General features: G+C 41.1%; 1 protein-coding gene across 1 annotated transcript in view; it reads right to left on the bottom strand.

The window, feature by feature from the left end:
• Positions 1-16,542, bottom strand: part of CDYL (chromodomain Y like) — a 92,857-nt gene extending 76,315 nt beyond the window's left edge. The window contains exon 1 of the mRNA XM_035126396.3: positions 15,892-16,542. Within this exon, the coding sequence (XP_034982287.1) occupies positions 15,892-15,915 (24 nt within the window). The 5' untranslated portion in view covers positions 15,916-16,542. The remainder of the gene's footprint in view (positions 1-15,891) is intronic.
• Positions 16,543-20,859: the final 4,317 nt, after the last annotated feature.

Below are 20,859 nucleotides of genomic sequence, written 5' to 3'. Positions count from 1 at the left end.
CTGCGATCCTTGGATGAAGGGCAGTACAGAAATTTAATAAAGGCAAAATTGTATTTATTATAGTATTTATCACATTTTAAGGTACATCAGCTCAATGTGAGACACCAAAGTATTCTTTGAAGAACACTGCACAGCTTCAAGGGTCTCATGTACTGTAGCTCAACCCTGCGCACATCTGCTCAGAAGCAAGTCACTCTGCAGTCAATAAGGCTTACATTCAGGTAAGTGAACACACAGGCCTGCAACCTGAAGTTGCAACTCAGCAGGCATGTTTTGAGTACAGTACTAAACTGCTCAGACCAATGTTCAGTATTCACTACCATTGCCACATCTTCTGTTTTCATTACCGTAAATTTATTTTCTGTGTAAGTGGCGCAATCACATAGGAACCAGGTGCCTTATAGGCTCTTAGTGTGGGTAGGACTTAGGCATGCTCAGGGAAGAGCTGTATAAATAATATTGGGGGGGGACGGGACTCCAGGATGAAAATGGCAAGAACTCATTTCCTGGCCGCAGACTTGGCTGTGAGTGTATACATTGAGTTAGTCTAAAAGGGGATAAAACTGCAGTAACCGGACTCCCATGTTAAGTTGTTTGGCTGTATACCTGTCTATGAAGAAGAAGGGGCTTGTAAGCAAGAAGATCGCTTTGGCAAACATAGACATGACATAGTATAACATTAACTATATTGGTAATATAGAAAAGCAAATTTCTATAAACCTGAAATTTGCCCTATCTCAGCTACAAGTACAACATACCTCTCATAAGCACAGGTTTGGCAAAGGCTACCATGAAAACACTTTGGATACCCACTCTGCAAATACTTAGCATTGCTTTGCTTGACCTGTATAGTGAATACTGAGCTACAGCTAAGCTTAGAAGCTCAGCTAGAGGCAAAATAGGAGACTCGCCCTTGATTTATAAAGGGCAAAATAAAAATAAAAAATCCCCACACTTCCATTTTTGCACTATTTAATCAGATTTCTTGAAAAAATAAGAGTATTTGGTCCAAATTTTCAGGGTTGTAGCCAGTGTTAATTCTACACAATTAGACTCATCAAAAGAAAGTAAGGACATGACTAACTTAGGTCCATTCATTTGAATGGATATACTACTCTCAGCAGAACTTAGCTGGATACAACCTTCAGCTTCCATCACATACATTTGGTAAATGTGCAACTGAGATTATTTTATGCCACATTGCAATTACATCTTCTCATTTGCATGGTCCATTTCAAGGATGAAAAAATATTTCAAATGCCAAGGCACTAACATCAAAGCTTAAGAGGCCAAGGTAAAAAATCTTCAGTCACCTGCACTGCAAAGAGCAGAACAAACAATCCAGGATCCGCCCCCCTCACCCTAGCCAACATTGTAGATTTTTTAGAAAACAATTGTGGCTTCATTTCTACAAACACATTTATTTTCTTAAAGCCTAAATCTAAGCAGATTTACACGGAGGTAAGTTCCACTGAGTTTAACTGCACTTTTCCCCTAGTAAGTGTACTTAGAATTGCTGCTTTTATATATTTACACGACAGTTTCTAAAATAGCAAGGCAGTTTAGTACCTTATGTCTAACTTTAACCTTCGTGACACAAAGCAACACCCATGTAATAGAAAATCTTGCACAGCATGGCTTAAGTGCTTGATGTGAGTTAGTGAGCTCTAAAGTTCATTTGTTCCACACATTAATTATAGAAAATACATTTGCTTACCATGTTATTTTATGAAATGATATACTAAGATTTTAAAACTAGAGATGTTTTTGGACAAGGCAGCACACTGAAATATCAAACAGTGACCCTAGCTCATATACCATAATCAAATATTTCTATAATTGAGAACAGGCCCCCACTTCAAATCAGTTTGTACAGATGAAACAATTCTACTGATGAGCAGGAAGAACTGGATCCAACTTTCACTGCTATGGACAATTTGGTACGGGAAGGTGAAGACTGAAAAAAATTATTTATGAACTGATCATATATATGAGGCCTGCTCAAAAAAGTCTGTCTCCACAAAGCAATTTATCAAGAGAATTATGCATTGAAGCTAAAATTCAATGATTTCTGAAAAAGAAGCCTGTTTATTACCATGGCCAACGTTTTATTCATCCAAAGTACTTCTTAAACCTTCTCAAAAAAAGGTAAGTGAATGGAACATCAACTGTACTTTCTGAGCCTAATATTAGCTAGGGAACCTAGTATTTCTAACCTAATCTTACAAAATGTGGAAGTACAGTGTTCACTTTACCTACATAAATCTGGCCTTATTTATAAACAACCATCCTACTAAGAGAGAAGAGACAACACAGAAAATACTGGATAACAAACATGTAAAAAGAATAATGCGTCTGAGATTAAATATTGCTCCCCCCGCCTCCAAACATAAATTTGGTCCCAGTGGATGCCTTAAAAGCATAACAATTTGAAAATGTACAAATCCAAAACTTTATGTTGTGTGCTTGAGTAGTCAGCTTTCAAAGATGATGCAGCGCTTAAGTTGATGCAAGCTTCACCACATTGTGAAGCAGTTGTGTTCATCACATGAAACCACGTCTGCTGTTGTGAATGTGAATGTATAATAAACATGAAAGAAAGGTTTGCATTTCCAAACATAAAGGGGCACATACCAGAGAGGTGCAACTCCATATAATTCCCCAGCACTTTTTCACTGCTTGTCTCCCTAGGAATTTCAGAGTGTTCTCTTAACCAAACATAACAGTACATGCCACACACAAAACTGCTGTATAAAATATTATCTCACTCACGGTTAGGTACTACCTTTCATCTGAGATCCTTTGCATAACTGTATCATATTATTGTGCTATCTGATTTGGATCAGTCAGTAGGGACTCTTAATCTCAGACTCATGGGTTCAAACCCCACTTTGGAGAAAAGGTTCCTGCAATGCAGGGGGTTGGACTAGATGACCCCCGTGGTATCTTCCAACTCTACGATTCTGTGATTGCATTTAGGATTTATGAAATGCCATGAGGAACATACCAACCATGCAGGCAAGCGTTAAGTTATTTTTTATTTAACTAAAAAGGGCAAAATGGAATTACTGTAGCTAAGAAGATACTACTTTGGGGGAACACCCCAAAATGTTTCATTCGCCACACAATGATATGTGCTATATAATATAATACACAGAGAGAGAAAAAGGGTGGGGTATTGGAATTAAGTGGCCAAGTCTGCTGTCAGTGGGGCAGCGGAATAAGACTACCCACAAACATGATATGGACTTCAATACATGCAGAAAATATTAGTTGGAAAATGAAACAAGGGCTGATTCCTGTGTGCAAAATGGTTGGAATGTCTTCCTGGACTCAGAACTTACTGCTGGGCTTATATCTTCAGTCAGTCCAGCAGCTAGAAGCTGCAGTAACTGGGCTCCCACTTTAAACCCCTTTGTTATATGAACTTGTCTAGGAAGGAGAGGACGCTTGTAAGCAAGGAAATCTCTAGGGCAAACATGATAGTATGATATTAACATGCAGCATGATGGCATCTTCTGCATGGATTGTATTCCAGGGAAGGAGCATACCGTATTTCTCTGTGTATAAGACTCCAAATTAATAAAACACCCCTCAGCACTACCCGTGTATAAGACAAGCCCCAATTTAAAACCTTTTTTTGTTAAAAAAACAAGTGTCTTATACACGGAAAAATGCAGTATACTGTATACAAAAACACATATACAGTGGTGCCTCGCTTAACGAATGCCCTGCTTAACGAAATTTCCGCTTAACGAAAGGATTTTTCGAGCGGAGCTTGCCTCGCTAGACGAATGCGTTTTACGAAAAATTCGTCTAGCGAATTGCGGTTTCCCATAGGAATGCATTGAAATTCAATTAATGCGTTCCTACGGGCAAAAAAAAGTCGAAAAAAATAAATGCATTCCTATGGGATTCGCTAGACGAATTTTTCGCTATAAGAAAAGACCCGTGGAACGAATTAATTTCGTCTAGCGAGGCACCACTGTACTCAAACTGCCCCCACAAATCCCTACTACCCTGGTGCAAGCAAGGTGGAGAGCTTTTAAGCTCTCTGCACATTTCTCACTAGGCTCTGGGATACTCTTGTAAGACTTCATAGGGCCACCTACGTTGCCACAAGATCACAGCCTGGTAAGCACAATGACGAGCTTTTCGCACCAGGGACACATGGTGCAAAAGGACCTTTCAAGCTCTCTGCCTTGCATGCAATTAATCTGCACCATTTCAACAGAGCAGCGTTGAACTCACTTGAGTTAATCGTGTGCAAGATGTGATCGTAATGTACTATATTTAAACAAATGTGTACCACAGCCTGAAATTTGCTCCAATCCCCAGTACCAAGTGTAACTAATAATTATTGACGACTTATATGTAGTTAAGACTCTGCAGCCATCTAAAGCGAGGACAGAGGCCTGTTTGCAAGTTTGCAATCAACAAGTCGTAATAATGTAATACTGCCTGAGGCAACATCTGTCAACTCCCTAAATCTCAACCTCTACAGGGGAATTGTGCTACAGTTCTAGATTTCTTAAAGGGACGCGGGTGGCACTGTGGTCTAAACCACAGAGCCTAAGGCTTACCGATTAGAAGGTCGGCGGTTTGAATCCCCGCGACAGGGTGAGCTCCTGTTGTTCAGTCTCAGCTCCTGCCCACCTAGCAATTCAAAAGCACATCAAAGTGCAAGTACCTTCTCTGGCGGGAAGGTAAACAGCATTTCCATGCGCTGTTCTGGTTCGGCAGAAGCGGCTTGGTCATGCTGGCCACATGACCCAGAAGCTGTACGCCGGCTCCCTTGGCCTACAGAGCGAGATGAGTGCGCAACCCCAGAGTCGTCCGCGACTGGACCTAACGGTCAGGGGTACCTTTACCTTCTAGACTTCTAAGATTCAGGGATGGGTAAACCAGCAAAAGGGAATCTGGAACTCCCCAAGCGATGTAACATGGACTCTAATTCTATCAGCATAGGCAGCATGGTCAGTGGCTGTATCGAAATACCATATGGAAAGCTAAAGGTTCCCCATCACTATATTAAACTACCCAAAATAAATCATCCCAATTGTTCATCTTTCCTTCTTTCTTTGATTACCGTACTTGCACACTTCCAATACAGCTTGCAGTCTCATTAACAATGAGATAGTAAAAAGGCAACCAAACTAAAAGCAAAAGAACAGAGCGCCTATCAAATAATTAATAATCCTACATATTCCATCTCCAAGATAAAAAAAACCAAGGGCAGCCCAAAGCTCCAAAGGCCTGAGTGTTTTTGATACACCCCTAAAGGTCGGCTGTGCAGACCCTTGCCAGATGTGCCTGGGGAGAGCATTCTCTGAAGTCTGGGCCAAAACTAAAACAGGAGTTCTAATGGAAGATCTTAAGATGTGGCTGTTCTTATTTTAACAATATGGAAGAGCAGAAAGTCTTGAAGATACATCGGTAGACTTTACAGGCAAAAGCCATTACCAAACAGTAATAACAGATAACATGTGATAAATTCTACAATGCCGCCATATATAATCCAGCTGCAGCATTTTGATTCAGATGAACTTCCCAAATGGTTGTCACAAAGGCAGTCCCAATTATAACTAATTAAGAGTAGTTTACTTCTGAGATAACTAAAGTGTAGATAACTATGTCGAGACAGAACAAAACTTAAAAAATAAAAATAAAAGGAAGAGCCTCAGTACACAAACTAGTTAATAAAATGTGCTTAGGGCTGCTGAAGGCACCCAGTTATCCACAATCAAATGATTTTTATACTGCCAACTACCCTGAGGGGTTGCATTTTTTATTTAATTAATAAATGATAACAAAATAAATAAATACTATATTTTAAAAAGCACCCCCATGCTGTGAACATCGTCCTGTGCAATCCCATCTAGCAGAGGTTGAATACTAACACATCAACCATCCATTGATGGTTCTAGTGGAACCATTAGTAGATACAAAATTAAAAAATTCCTTCCAGTAGCACCTTAGAGACCAACTAAGTTTGTCATTGGTATGAGCTTTATAGTGGATGGTTGTAGAATCTCCGTCTTGTCTAGATTGATAAAAAACAAAGCTTTCCATGTTGATCCATGGGGGGGGGGGCGGACAAAAATCAGTTATAGAGGCTATACCTCTATAAGGACCAACCAAAATGGCACAAAATTATGACAGGTTTTCAAGTTACCAGTATCTTCCCTCGCAGAGAGTTCTCACACAAAGCGGTAGTGGTGGGAACCATGAAGGTACAAGAGATAGACTAGGTGTGGTAGCCATGAGGTCAGCTTCTCAACTCAGTTCCAAGATAGGGACTGAAGAAGAAGAGAAGAAGAAGAGTTTGGATTTGATATCCCGCTTTATCACTACCCGAAGGAGTCTCAAAGCGGCTAACAATCTCCTTTCCCTTCCTCCCCCCACAACAAACACCCTGTTAGGTGGGGTGGGGCTGAGAGACTTCAGAGAAGTGTGACCAGCCCAAGGTCACCCAGCAGCTGCATATGGAGGAGCGGAGACGTGAACCCGGTTCCCCAGATTACGAGTCTACTGCTCTTAACCACTACACCACACTGGCTGAGTATGTCCCTTTCGGTCCATTACTGATTCCAGGCACTAGTTCACAACACCCAGTACTATTACTACAAGTCATTTCCGTCCAATGGGTGAACCAGCTGGAGCTGAAAGAAAGACACAGCTGTCTACGGAGGTCACCTGAGTCCAGGGACAGTGCTGAATCCAGGAATACCTACAATATCCTCCAGGGGGGTGCAACCACTTCCACAACAGGCCATCTCCCCAACATGAGACAAATAACACCCCTCTGTCTTTTCAGGATTCAGCTTTAATTTATTGGCCCACATCCAGCACATCACCGCCTCCAAGCACAGGTCTATCCACTCAACTGCCTCTCCCAATTGGAATTGAGAGATAAAGCTGGGCATTATCTGCATATTAGCACCTCACTCCAAATGTCCTGATGACAGCTCCCAGTGACTGCCATATGGATCTGAAATAGCATGGGAGAGAAGATGCAACTCCCATTGAACCTCACAGGATAGCTTCTATGGTAGCAAACAGCAGCCTCCTACAACTGCTTTCTGAAAAAGGCTGTGGAGATAAGATCAGAACTACTGAAGCTCAGTGCCCCCAACTTCCCTGAGATGCTCCAAAAAGATACCATGGTCAACACTATCAAAAGCCGCTGAAAGATCACACAGAATGAGCAGGGTCATACTCCCCCATATCTCTTGACAAATGTCCTCAGCCAGGGCAACCAAGATTGTTTCAGGGCCATGGCCAGCCTAAAACTAGACCACATCACCTTCTCAAACACCTTTTCCCAAAAGGGGATATTTGCCACTATACAATCGTTATTTAACATCTTTGGATCCAGGGAGGTCCTCTTAAGGAAGTGGGCACATCACTACCTCCTTTAAGGTAGATTTTAGGTACTGTAATAATATGCTTAATAGGACCCAGGTGGCGCTGTAGGACCCAGGTGGCGCTGTGGGTTAAACCACAGAGTCTAGGGCTTGCTGATTAGAAGGTCGGCGGTTCAAATCCCTGCAACGGGGTGAGCTCCCATTGCTCGGTCCCAGCTCCTGCCCACCTAGCAGTTCGAAAGCACATCAAAGTGCAAGTAGATAAATAGGGACCGCTCCGGGGGGAAGGTAAATGGCGTTTCCGTGCACTGCTCTGGTTCGCCAGAAGCAGCTTTGTCATGCTGGCCACATGACCCGGAAGCTGTCTGCGGACAAACGCCGGCTCCCTCGGCCTATAGAGCGAGATGAGTGCCGCAACCGACTGGACCTGATGGTCAGGGGCCCCTTTACCTTTACCTAATAATATGCTAGCAATTTTGTGATGCTGTGGGGAAATCTTACATGTTAAACTTACCAGACACTGCACGAACTTATGCTCCACTAGTAGACATCAAAAATACAAACAAGTTTTAAATGATTTAAGAATATCCTTATGTTGTTTTGCACAAATTTAAACTTTAGGAGCAGTGGTGTTATGTGAAATTTTTCCTCAAGTGCCCCCCCCCCGGGAAATTTTCTGTTTCATAAGCTCATTAGTAACAATTAGTGAATGCCAATTGCAAATGAATATTAGGCAATTTTTAAAAAAATATTTGTGTACTAAATACAAGCAAAATAAACATGCTAAATTAGTTCACTTTCTAGGGCATTATAAAATTTTCTGGTGGAAACTGAACATTTTCTTATGCAAATTATCCTAATTCACAATTTTCCAGAAAGCCTACATCACTGGTTAGAAATACCACCTAGCAAAAATAGTGCAAACAGAATTGAGAATTGTGGCCATGAGAACTTACTTATCTGTGCAGTGATGTGTCAGTACAAAAGAGAACAAAGAGAAAACTAGCAGCTCACTTCTTAAAGACAAAATAAGTATATAATAAATAGCTCAAGCACAATCCTCAGTAAAAGGTTTATCCTCAAACTACCCCACAAGTGCAAGACAATGCCTACCCACTTCAGCTTTTACAACCTAGTCTTTCAAACACTGTTTTGACTTTGAAAACAGGGCTGTAAACATCTACCGTATATTCCAACGTATAAGACGACTGGGCGTATAAGACGACCCCCAACTTTTCCAGTCAGAATATAGAGTTTGGGATATACTCGCGTATAAGATGACCCCCCCCTCGACTTTTGAGAAGATTTTCCTGGGTTAAAAAGTAGTCTTATACGCAGGAAAATACAGTATATGCAAAGAGCTAGTGTTCTTAGCAGTAGTTTCCATATAGCATCAAATGAGTAGTTCTGTTTAAATATAATGAGGCATCAAAAAACTGCATACGAGCAACATCATAACCAACTAATGTAAGGATATATTTATGCCCAAGACTAATATTGCATATTTCATGCACATTTTTACTAAAAGTAGATAGTTCTTTGTAATACGTACTGAGGAATTAGTTTAAAGCTAGGTCTCCTATTATCTTCTCAAAAAAACCACTAACTTTATTTACATCTTATCTCCCCAAATATTGCTACTTCACAATATCTCCATCGGACAATATGCAAAACGTTTAAAACATTTAAGCATTTTAAACAAAATAATATACAGAAACAACACACAATTACATTTCACTTTGTCAACATTCAGAAACATGAACTAGGAAATGTGTTCTTCCTTCAACCCTTGCAACAGCTCACTCTACTTACCATTACAGTGGTATCTCTACTTACGAATTTAATGCGTTCCGAACGCACATTTGTAAGTCGAATCCCATAGGAATGCACTGGGAGAAAAAATTCGTAAGTCGAAGCAACCCTATCTAAAAATTCGTAAGTAGAAAAAATCCTATCTAAACTGCATCCAAGATGGCGGACGGAGCTCCGTTCGTAAGTAGAGACATTCGTAAGTAGAGACATTCGTAAGCAGAGGTACCACTGTACTATATCTATGCAATGGGTTGGATCCAAGTAAACATAATGAAGTCAAATGGATAAGTTAGTCATGGCCAACCCAAGCACCACTGATTTCAACAGCTCTAAACATGACTTAAGTCTAATTAGGGTTACCATGTGTCCTCTTTTTCCAGGACACGTCCTCTTTGTCAGGGGTAAAAAACTTGCCTGGGTGGATTTTGTAAATTTGCCAAAATGTCTCTGGATATACTTTCTGGATGAGACAGAGACATAACTGGTGGTTGAAGACTTGCTTTCCTCTTCTCTTCTCCTGCCCCCCTCAGCAATATATCACAGCTTCTATAGCCTACATATACAGGGTGAGTCCTTTAAAAGAGGCCCCGTGGATACAGAGTACACATGTTCCACAGGGCCTCTTTTAAAAGACTCACCCTGTAGTAGGGGTATTTAAAATGAGAGTTATCATAGTGTCCTCTTTTTTGCTCTTCAAAATATAACAACCGAGATCCAACCCATCATGTTTGCATCAAGGATACTTAGCTATTTAGTTGTTGTTGGGGTTTTTTTTTAAAGGATCAACCGGGATTCTGAATTCTGTACTCAAAGAACTCTTGATCAGGAGTTATAATCTCTTCTCAGGGACAAGCATGTCAGATGGGCATTCTTCATGGAAATTTTTCTAGTTTTTTTATTTTTCTACAGAAAATTTTCCATTTCATAAGTTCATTGGTAACAATGAATGGAAACCAAGTACAACTACAATATTAGGCAAGCTCTGCAGTTTCAAAGCTTTCAGTTTTGTTTACTAAATACAAGTAAAATAAACATGCTAAATTATCTCACTCTGTAGAGTATAAGAAATATTTCCAATTAAGACTTGGAAACCACATGTATTCGTGTTCACACAATCAGAAGCCAGAGAACGCCAAGCATGTATACACATGGTGAAACCAACATATATTCACTGCTATTTGGCAAATATGCTGGACACATGCAATTTCTTACAGAAATATGATATACGTGTAATAAATTCATCTTTAGAAAGCATCAACCCATTCCAAATACTATACTACAATCAAACAGATTATTATCTTGGAACTCATTATCAATGGGTGGCCTTTACAGGTTAGGTATAGGTAACTTTAAGAAAGAACTGGACAAATTCATAGAGGGAATTGTATCAACATTTGTTAGTCATGATAACCAAGCAGGACCTCAATGTTCAAACTCCTTGTATCTCTGATTAGACAACAGTGGGGGAAATGGCCATTACCAACAAACTCCAACAAAGAACCTAGCTGGCCACTTGTGGTAACAGAATGCTAGACCAGATGAACTTTGGTCTCAACCAGTGTTTCTCAAACTTGGGTCCCCAGCTGTGGTTGGACTACAACTCCCATCATCCTTGACCACTGGTCCTGCTAGCAATGAATGATGGGAGTTGTAGTCCAACCACAGCTGGGGACCCAAGTTTGAGAAACACTGGTCAGAACCAACCAGGAAAGTTTCCTATTTCATTCCTCACAGCATTTCATCTCAAGAATCATATCCTTCTAAATTCTCCATGCTTAAGCGTCAGTTAACACTCTGACATTTTTGCTGCTGGGATACATAAAACGTAAAGGAGAGCTGGGAGACTCCAGGCTCACAAGGGAGTTGCTACTGGCTGAAGCTCCCTACTGCAAACCTACCACACATCCCCAAGCATTGGGGGTGTACTACATATTTTGGAAATGCCAATGCTGCCTATGATGCAAATTGACCACTACATTATAGCACCCTCTGTCCTACTTTAGCTCTTGCCAGCTTTTCTCTTCTCCGGATTCCCATTTAAAGCTATTTTCATAATCATTCTAGTTCAGCGTCTTCCATACTATGGGGAGCTTTGAAGCCCCAAGAATCTTCAACATGTACAAAGCTTAGCTTTTGTCCAGTTTGGTTTGTTTCAATATTGTCTTTTCCCATATCCATGCCTTTCTCTCTTATGTCTATTCAATTGTGAGTAATGGTTACAATACATTTGTACACTCTGAATTCTTGTGATGGCTATAGCTTCAATTTTAAATACAAAACTCACACACCAACTAAATTTAAATTGTCTCATTCGCCAATAAAAATCAACGGTAGTTGCTTGCCATAAACAATATAGCTAGCTAGGTTGAAATAAAATTCTAGTTGAGCATCATACTGCTAATAACTCAATACTATTTGGAAGTTACCTGGTCTCTATGTACTTGAGACCATACCTCCCTTTATAATTCTCAGTTCAGTTGATATTATTTCAATTATTCCATACATGTGTCAAATCTGAACAGCAAGGACACACTGAGAAGAGTTAGCCATGCCTGTCTGCCTGGTTCACCCATTTCCTAGACAAACACCAAAACCTGATCATAATTTGGAATTGATGAATCTTTTTACTTGGGCTGTCCTTTGATGGCCAGTATTTGAAGTAAGTACATGTTTTAACACACATAGTGTGTTATCTAGTATACACCCTTTCAGAATGCAAACCGCCCCAAATCTAGGAGACAGTATAGGTCAGGAATAAAGAAACATCAGTCATTGATGTTACTTATTAGAGCAACTACAGATTTTCCAGTTAGCTAGCCTGTTGATCAGGCAGTTGGATAGTAGCCTATTTTTTATTTAAGGTGCCCCCCATATGTTTTAATCTTTCAAGAAAATTTGCAATGCAACATCCAAATACAAAGAGAAAACCAATCATAATAAACTTACCAAAGTTACCACAAGTATAGTACACACTTTCAGAATATAAAACAGCAAAAGGAACTTACTAGTAGAGCTGCTAAAGCTATCAAATTGTCCACTGCACATCTAATAAAACCAGATGGGAAGACAAATGTAGACAAACGTATCTGGGGAGGACATTCCAGAGCAACAGTGCCACCACCAAGAAGGCCCTATCCCCAGTTACCACCCATCTCATCTTCAAAGATGGGCACCCAAAGAAGGGCCTCTGAAAATCATAATGGTCAGGCAATTTCATATGGGTACAGATGGGCTTTGAATATTATTCATTTTATGTTGTCCTCATTTTCTTCCCCACTGCAACACATGCAAAAAGCAGAACACAAACAACTACCCTGTAACCAATCTGAAAAAGCCTCAACCTAATGGGCTTAATATTTTGAGTATTGTAAAATCAACAGCATACAGTTCTGGATCATGTCTACTTAATGGCAGGCCAAAATTTAGGTACCGTATCTTGAAACTGATACAGTGCAGAGCACCCATCCTAAAAAACAAACAAACCAAAAGCAAACCTGTTCATTGTACTTAAAATCCCATTATCTTCATAAACAAGATATTTAAGATTCACCATCTGAGATAATTTGGTGAAATTATTAATTCCAAAATCCAAATAAGAGAAATAATCCTCAAAAGAAGTACGGTATTGCTTGGGTCATGTGTTGGGTAAGTTAGCAAAGCAAGTTGTCTGGTTAATGGCTTCCTCATGCTTCTAGAGATAAGTGGTAGATATTTAATTCAGAGTCAAACAACCTATAGATTTTGCTTGAGTTTCAAGTAAAAAATGTGCATAGAATATCCTAATATGAGAATACTGTGATGCCATTAATAAAGAGCAAAATTCCATGTGTATAGATTCAGGTGAAAAGATAAAACAAAGTCACATTCAATGACTTTCTCCAACTCCTTGAATGAATATTTGACTTATAACTTCAGGAATGCCTTTAGATAAATGACTGTGATGTGCAAGACTCCTAAACTTTGCTCCTCTTCAACTGGTCTTCTGTTTCCTGCTTTGAACTATTAGATGAATCCAAGAGAACTATATCCAGTACATTTGACCTGTTGCTTCTCCAAGTTATTTTCCAGAAAAGAAACAAAATGTTGGTCTATCAAGTTGCTTTTCTTTGAGTTGCAGAGAACTCTCTCGAATATTATCTTCAGCACTAAATAAAAATTATAAAACTATATATATGTAAAAACTCAACAATCCATATTTTTCAACCATAAACAGCAGAAGTATTTCATGGGAAAGACAGAATTTCCAAGGAGTTTCTTTTATTTCTAAAACATCCAGTAATCAAAATTTATATTCCGTTGATAGTTTTTTTGTTTGTAGTTCTAAAAAATATCATGGCAAAGACGGCTGTAAATCTTTACATCGTGTTCATCATTTAGACCAAACGCAATGCCACTTCATTCCAACTCTGAAGGCTAAAAACACCAATGCCCAAGAAAGAGACCATGGCCTGCCCCTTTCATTTAGCACGTACATTAGCAATTCCCAACAAATCACTGCAGAATTCTATACAGGACCAGACTGCATCACAGCTGTATCTGAACAAGACATTTATCCCACTTAAATGGGATATCTGTTCACCCCTTCACAGGCATAGCCAGTCTTCTACCTGAAACTTGGCATGAAGGACAACGATCATCAAGCAACTCTGGCATTTTTAAACAATGTAATTGTGTTAATATATTTCAAGAGTGAGTATTTGTAAAAAGAAGCAGAATGGATGATCTATGGTGCTCTAAAAAATAAGACAAAATATTTGAAAATAATGTTTCCATATCAACAACCTTACTCATGGGACTGGCCAACTTACTTCATTTAATGAAGTATTCCAGGCACTGGTTAGGTCCCAAATGGTATTTCCATCCAGCATCTGGTATATTTTTATGCCTTAATATCCAAATCACCTTTCCAACTCATTTAGTTAGTGTGACGAAGAGACACCAGTTTCCATAGCTAATAAGCATGACTGAATGATACATTGATTACCACCTTAATGGTTGAGGTCCATATTAACTGTTGGATGATCCAGAGGCGACCACTCCATGAAGTCATCTGCCTTGATCACCACAACATTCAATTAAAGGTTTGAGTAAGGCTAATTTAGTGAACTCAGTCATAAAGTTTTTTTTTCTTTCTCCCACATTTCATCCAAGGCTTAGTTTGGCTTCAACTCTGAAGACGGGTGAAATCTTCACAACCATTAACTATGAGATACCAAACCTTCCTATTATTGGTTTAGTGGTTCAGAAACTTTATTCATCAAACTCACTCAAAGCAAACATGTGTATAGCTATGACTGAATAGGATCTATTCCTCATTCACAAGAAGTTCCTCCTAGTACATTGGTAAGGCACTTAGCTGCGCAATCCTATTCATGTTTACTCAGAAGAAAGTTCCAAAGTGTTCAGCAGGGCTTGCTCCTTACTATTGTGTTTTGGATTGCAGTCCCAAGTTTCATACTTTTTTCCAGTATATTTCAGTTCTTTCTAAAAAATTCAGATTCAGATAAACAGTAACAATCTAAAAATACCAACACACACTCTAAATATGTATTTGCCTAAAGGACAAGAGAACTATTGTTTCTTCAGTGAACGGATATTTACCAAATGGGTTCCAATGGTTCCAAAATAATTATTGTTGCAGAGCCCCAATACAACACTTCATTAATATCAAAACCAGGAAGTTGCATTGAAGAGGATTTCCAATGTGCATCCACATACATTAGAGATGTGAAAACTTGGAATTCAAAGTTAAAGCAGTTGCCCCCTTTCGCTGGCAAAGCTAAAGACTCCAATCTATACCACAGGATCACATAGTAGTGCAAAAAGGATGACGTCTCTTTAGCACCGGCTCTGAACCTACCCCCCCCATATTCTTTTTTCAAAATTAAAGAAAAACTTGCCTTCCTGAAAAAACAACAACGTGGAGGCATATCGTTTTTGAATGTTTCATGCTGTGCATCAACTCAGCTGGCTTGCTGCAAGGCTAAGATGTCAAGGCAGTTTCAAAAGACGATCCCAGGAAAGAAAGAAACCCTTCCTCGTGCCCGCCCTAGAGGGGGCATGGCTTTTGCACGCATTTGTGCACACTACCGGGGGGGGGGATACACAACAAGCTCACTTTGGGTGCACAAGAAGAGTCTGAGCAAGTCGTGGCTGTCAGCTCTTGCAACCCACCGTCCGGAACCCACCCACCCTTCCTTCCCCCCTCCCCTCCCCCCTCCCTCGTGGAGTGCGAGTGGCGAGACCGGAGAGGGCAAGGGGCGGCTGTGGAGTTGGGAGAGGGTTGTGGGGCCGGGCGGTGGGGTGTGTGTGTGTGTGTGTGTGTGTGGGAGAGGTGGAGAAGGCGGGCAAGAAGAGAGGAGAAGAGAAAGCGCAAGCCAATGGCAACACTTTGCCGTCTCCTCCTTTCAGTCATATTTCCGTCCTCTTCTCTAGCGAAACTGGGGGAGGGCAGGGAGGCGAAAAGCTCGCAATTTGGAAACACGCGCACGCGGGCCGGCGGGAGCGCGCGCGCGGGCGGGCGCCTACAGGGCCCCGCCAAGGAAAAGAGAAAGAGAGGGGAGAAAGAAATGCAAGGGTGTTGGGTTTTTTTTTTAAAGCGTTAGCACTTAAAATGGAGGGGCGAGAGTGAGGAAAGCGGGGGCCACGGGGTGGGGTGGGGGGTTGTGGAGTTGGAGTGGGGGGGGAGAGGAAGCTCAAGGGTCTGTGTTACCTCGTAGAGTTCCTCGGAAGCCATGCTGAGGCGCCCGCCTCCCAAGGTGGAGTTGGGTGGTGGTTTGGAGATACTTTTGTCTCAGTTGAGTGTCTGTCGTGGCCTCTCTCCTTCTTTCTCCTCTTCTTCTTCTTCCTCCTCCTCCTGCTTTCTGTGTGTGCGTGCGCGCGTGTCTGGCTCCTCTCCCCCCACTCTCTCTCCCAATGCCCGTGTGGTGCTGCTGGTGGTGGTTGGTGGTGCCTCTGCCGCCCTCCTCCTCCTCCTCCTCCTCCGCTGGTGGTGGTGGTGGTGCTTGTGCGCAGAGCAAGCTGCGCAACGGGGCTCTCGCTCACTCGCACTCGCACTCACTCTCGCACACTTTGCTCGCGAGGCGCGGGAGAAGAAGGAGAAGAAGAAGGCGACGAGGGTGTAGGGGGCGGGGGGGCGCCGCCGCCGCGCGCGCGAGGAAGAGGCAGCTGCAGGAGCAGCAGCAGCGGCGACTCCCCTCACCCGCCGCCACTCGGGCGTCCCTCCCCGCGCCTCGCTCCGTCGGCTGCCTTGCCTGGCCGAGCCTCCCACTAGGCTCACTAATCGAGCGCAGAGAGAGTGCCACACGCCCGGGCTCCAGCCTCGCCTAGCGCCATCCTCTTCCTCCTCCTCCCCCTCCCCTCCTTTGATCGCCCATTGTCTCCTCAGCTGAGCGGCGGCGCGAGGGGGCGGCGGGGATTGGGCCAATGGCCGCCGGGAGGAAGGGGGAGGAGCGACGGGAGGGGAGGGGACTGGAGGAGGAGCAGCAGCAGGAGGGGGGAAGTGGGGAGGGTGGTCTATGGTTGGGGGCGCTGGTGTGCCGTGGGCTCTGTCGGAAGGAGCGCTGCTGGTGCTGGTAGCAAGCATGGAGGGAGGGCTGGACCCAACTTTTTGAGGAGATTGGGGGTCCCCACCTCTCCCCCCATTAAAAAAGGCCACCACCACTCAGACTGTGCTGAGGTGGGTTGGAGGGACGGCAGGGCTGCCCTTCAAGCCCCCAGCCCCAAGGAAGCAGGCACCCAGCCCCTCACCGCTTCCTCTGCTCAGCCCCAGCCTTGGCACCCTTTGCCCTTGTAACCTTCAGGTCCACCCATTCATCAACTTCACCTCCATCTGTTCTGTCCCCCTTCAGCCTTCCCATCTTTGCTTAGCCAACCCTTCATCCCCTCTCATCTATCTCTGTCCTTTCAGACTCTTCCCTTCCAATGGTGATCTGGTTTAGCCACCTAACACGATCATCCTTTCCATCTACTCATTTGCCTGTCCCTTTTATGTTTTACTTCCATGCAACTTCATGGTCCACCCACATCATCGTACCATCAGCCCATTGCCTTTTCCATCTTCTCATCTCATCTACATTCATCTCACTTCATCTCCCAACATCCCCACCCATCCATAGGCTCTACATTCGTAAAATATAATGTAGTTGGTTTTTGCCCATTCAGACTGCCATTCCCATCCACCTACAAACTACCAACCTATTGCATGTACTGTACTCATTTTCTCACTCACTCTCTTTATGTATCCCATTATCTCCCATCTGTTCATCAGACCAGCATTTCTACATTCTCTTCTTACAAACTCACCATTCTTTCCAATTATTACATATCCATTTTCTAACCGTTCTATTTAACCAGTCCTCTTTACATGTATCTCCTACTCATCGCTTTCGTTTTATTTCTCTTAAGATTTCTGCTCAATTCTACCTACATTGATTTCACCTACTATTATTGATTAGTATCTCTATCTCTTCCATTGTCCATTCACTCCATCTATTTGCACCCATCACCTTGGTTTTTACCTGTTCAGATGTACTTCTCCATCTTGTTTTACCTTTTAAATTTTTCCATTCATATCCCATCCATCAACACACTGAGACTGCAATCCTAACCTCACTTACTAGTAAGTACGTCACATTGAATTCAATAGGGCTTAATTATGAATAGGTATGGTTAGGACTGCACTGTAAGCCTCTTTGCATTTATTATATACATTTATTTATTTATTTATTTATTTATTTATTTATCCATTCCTTAACAATACCAGATTCACTGTCATATATGCATCTTCCAGTTCTGTCCTAATTTCCAGTAACGGTTTCGTGTTCCCAGCTTACTTCATTTTTAGTACCTTCAGTATTTTATGTAAACTTTATATTACAACAGCTTCGAAAGTCTGTGGTTATGCTTACCATTATTGTGGCTGCTTGCGGAGACTTCTGGAGCATTTGAATATGAGAAATTGCATACAACTTGGGGAGAATTCATAAATGGTTTCTTGGCAAATTTCTTCACCTCCTGAAGAAAAAATGATTAAATATTGCCTTTAAAATGATTGACTAAAAGGTTGTCTTCCACTCAATTAAGGAAAAACATAGGCAGATACAAAGCCAGATATGCAAAGAGAGCAACATCAAGAGATGCTTAGGCTAGGGCTGAACTCCAAATTAAGTCGATGAATAGAATTTCAGTTCACATACATCACATACATTTGCACATAACAAAATAAAGATTATAAGAAATAAAATATTTTTTTTAACCTCTTGGCATATTTACCAGAAAAGAAAACAAGCAAAAAACATTATCCAAGTTTATAGATGGGCAAAGCTTATTGACAGTGGTTCCTGCTGCACTGAATGTTTTCTCAAGCCATTGAAATAGTTTGATTACAACTTCTTTTTCTCGCCAAACTTGCAAGTAGTTAATTTGTCTGCTACCAGACGAGGAGGTCAGCAAAGTTATTGACCTGCTATCTGGCATACTCTTGAATTTCACTTAGTAATGCATATGCAATATTTGCTGCATCAGGTGTGGAAGGTGTAGAAGTTTCAGCAGCTTTGTAGTCTGCTTCTGGATCAGAAATTGCAGTTCTAGAAAAATAGTTCTCTATTTTAGCTGGAAAACAGTCTGGTTGACCAACTTGGCCTTTTGCATTGAAGCATCTGTGTTGTTCATGAGATGCAACCACAAGCCTGCTGGAAGCGTTGCAGTATCTTGATACTTGGGTCAAGACCATTTGCTTCATATTTTTAAAGATCTCCCAAGCTCATCTTCTCTCAAGTCATCCATCAGCACTGCTAATATATTCTGGATGACTGTTAGAACTTTTCAAACCATTTGATAAATGAGCTACAGTACAGAGAAACCACAACACGGAGGAACATATTTTTTACCTTCAAGCAGCTCTTGACACTTCAAGACAAGGTTGCAGTACTCTAAGCACGTTCTCTATCTTGTTCCACTCCCTTTAAGAAAGTCTGCTTTCACAAAATTTGTTCAACAATGTATTTCACTTTTAGAATATCTAGCACTGTACAAATGCCACCATACGATAATGTCTTGTTGCAGTTTGTTGTCATCCAGACCAGGTTTTTCTGTAAGGAGAATTTCTGTTGGAAGCAATCTGTAATCTTGTGATACTAAGTTGCTTATCAATTTAGCCTTCAGAAATGCTTTATTAATACTTAGCTGCAAAATACTTGGCTAGAATGCCTTTCATGCCACTCAGGAATTAAAGCCATAAGGTTGACAGATACTCTCTAATCTTCTGCTACCTCCTCCAATTCTTCCCAGCAGTCTTGCCATCTCCTTACACTGCAGAACTTAAAGTTGCTATCTGTTCAGGCAGTACAGTACGGTAGTTACCCCCAAGGTGACCATGATTGACTAGAATGACACCTATCAGACTTAACAGCACCAGCTTTTAAGTCTTTATGTTTTCTCATCAATCCTCATCTGTGTACTCCATTTGTTTCATAATAGTTCTACTTTTGTGCTCATAACTTGAGCAGCATGTATTTTATATCAAGCCAGAATTGTCTTTTTTATTATTAAAGTTTTCAAATATCCATCTTGTTGAATAACACACGATAAGATACAAATCAGGTAATAAAAATAAAGGATGCAGTATAACAAAGGAGCAACACAATTCCAACAACATTGCTTCAGAAAGTTGTTAATCCATGTGGTATTCCTGGAATTGCCCCATGTCTTGTATGATGACCGACTCACCTACTCTACCAATAAAAACAACAACCCATTATCTATAGTTTTGCTCCTTAAATTTAATTTAATACATTGGTTTTGCCATTGATGTCTATTCCCATATTTTATAATACTATTCTTTGACAAATGGCACTATGATGGTTCTCTGCTTTCCCGCATATACAACTCTTGCATCTGTCAGCAAATATGAAGTTAATTCTGCATGTTATTACCTTACTGAACCCTCTAAATAATTTAATACAAATACCGCCAGGTATATTGGGAATTCACAACCAAAAGCTCTCTGCAAATGGACTAAATTTGTCCCCCCCCCTTTTTTTTTGCCAAGGGGCTTTTCTACCACATATGAAAGAAATATTTCTCTTTTTTGTATTTCCAGCATGTCAGTATAGTCCTTGTTGATCTTATTTATTTTTGTAGGTGTGATATACCACCTTTTCATAATTTCATAAGTCTTCTCTGATTTCTGAGTTCAAGGAGAACTTCTGTCAACCATAATTTCCCTCATACATTCATAGATATATTTTCTCCGATATTCAGAAGGCATCTCACCATGTAATCTTTAACTTGTTCCTGCTCTGTGTAATATCTGAGTAATAAATGGCATATTTTTGCAATTATCTGGTGTTTTTCTTTTGTTACCACCAACTTCTCAAACTCGGGTGTTTCTCTCCTATAAGTGTGCCTTCTAACAAGTTATTGCACCTTAGTGCAGATTTGAAAATATTCAGACCTCAAATATTACTTTTCTGCATTTGTCTTCTAATTTCTGAGGACAAAATCATACATCCCTCTTTTTCTAGTTCCTGAATCCTGAACAAGTTGCTTGATTTCCACATTTTAAACCTGCTTCTTGCTCCTTTTATGATTGCTCCTATGATTGACTCTAAAGGTGAAGGGTTTGGACTGAGGAATCTTTTAAAGTGATCCCAAATATTCATTATATCAGATAATAAAA

Source organism: Zootoca vivipara, chromosome 8 (genome assembly GCF_965207765.1).
Source record: "Zootoca vivipara chromosome 8, rZooViv2.hap1.1, whole genome shotgun sequence".
NCBI classification, from domain to species: Eukaryota; Metazoa; Chordata; class Lepidosauria; order Squamata; family Lacertidae; genus Zootoca; species Zootoca vivipara.
The sequence above is the reverse complement of the archived record's forward strand: the minus strand, read 5'-3'. Positions and strand labels throughout refer to the sequence as shown.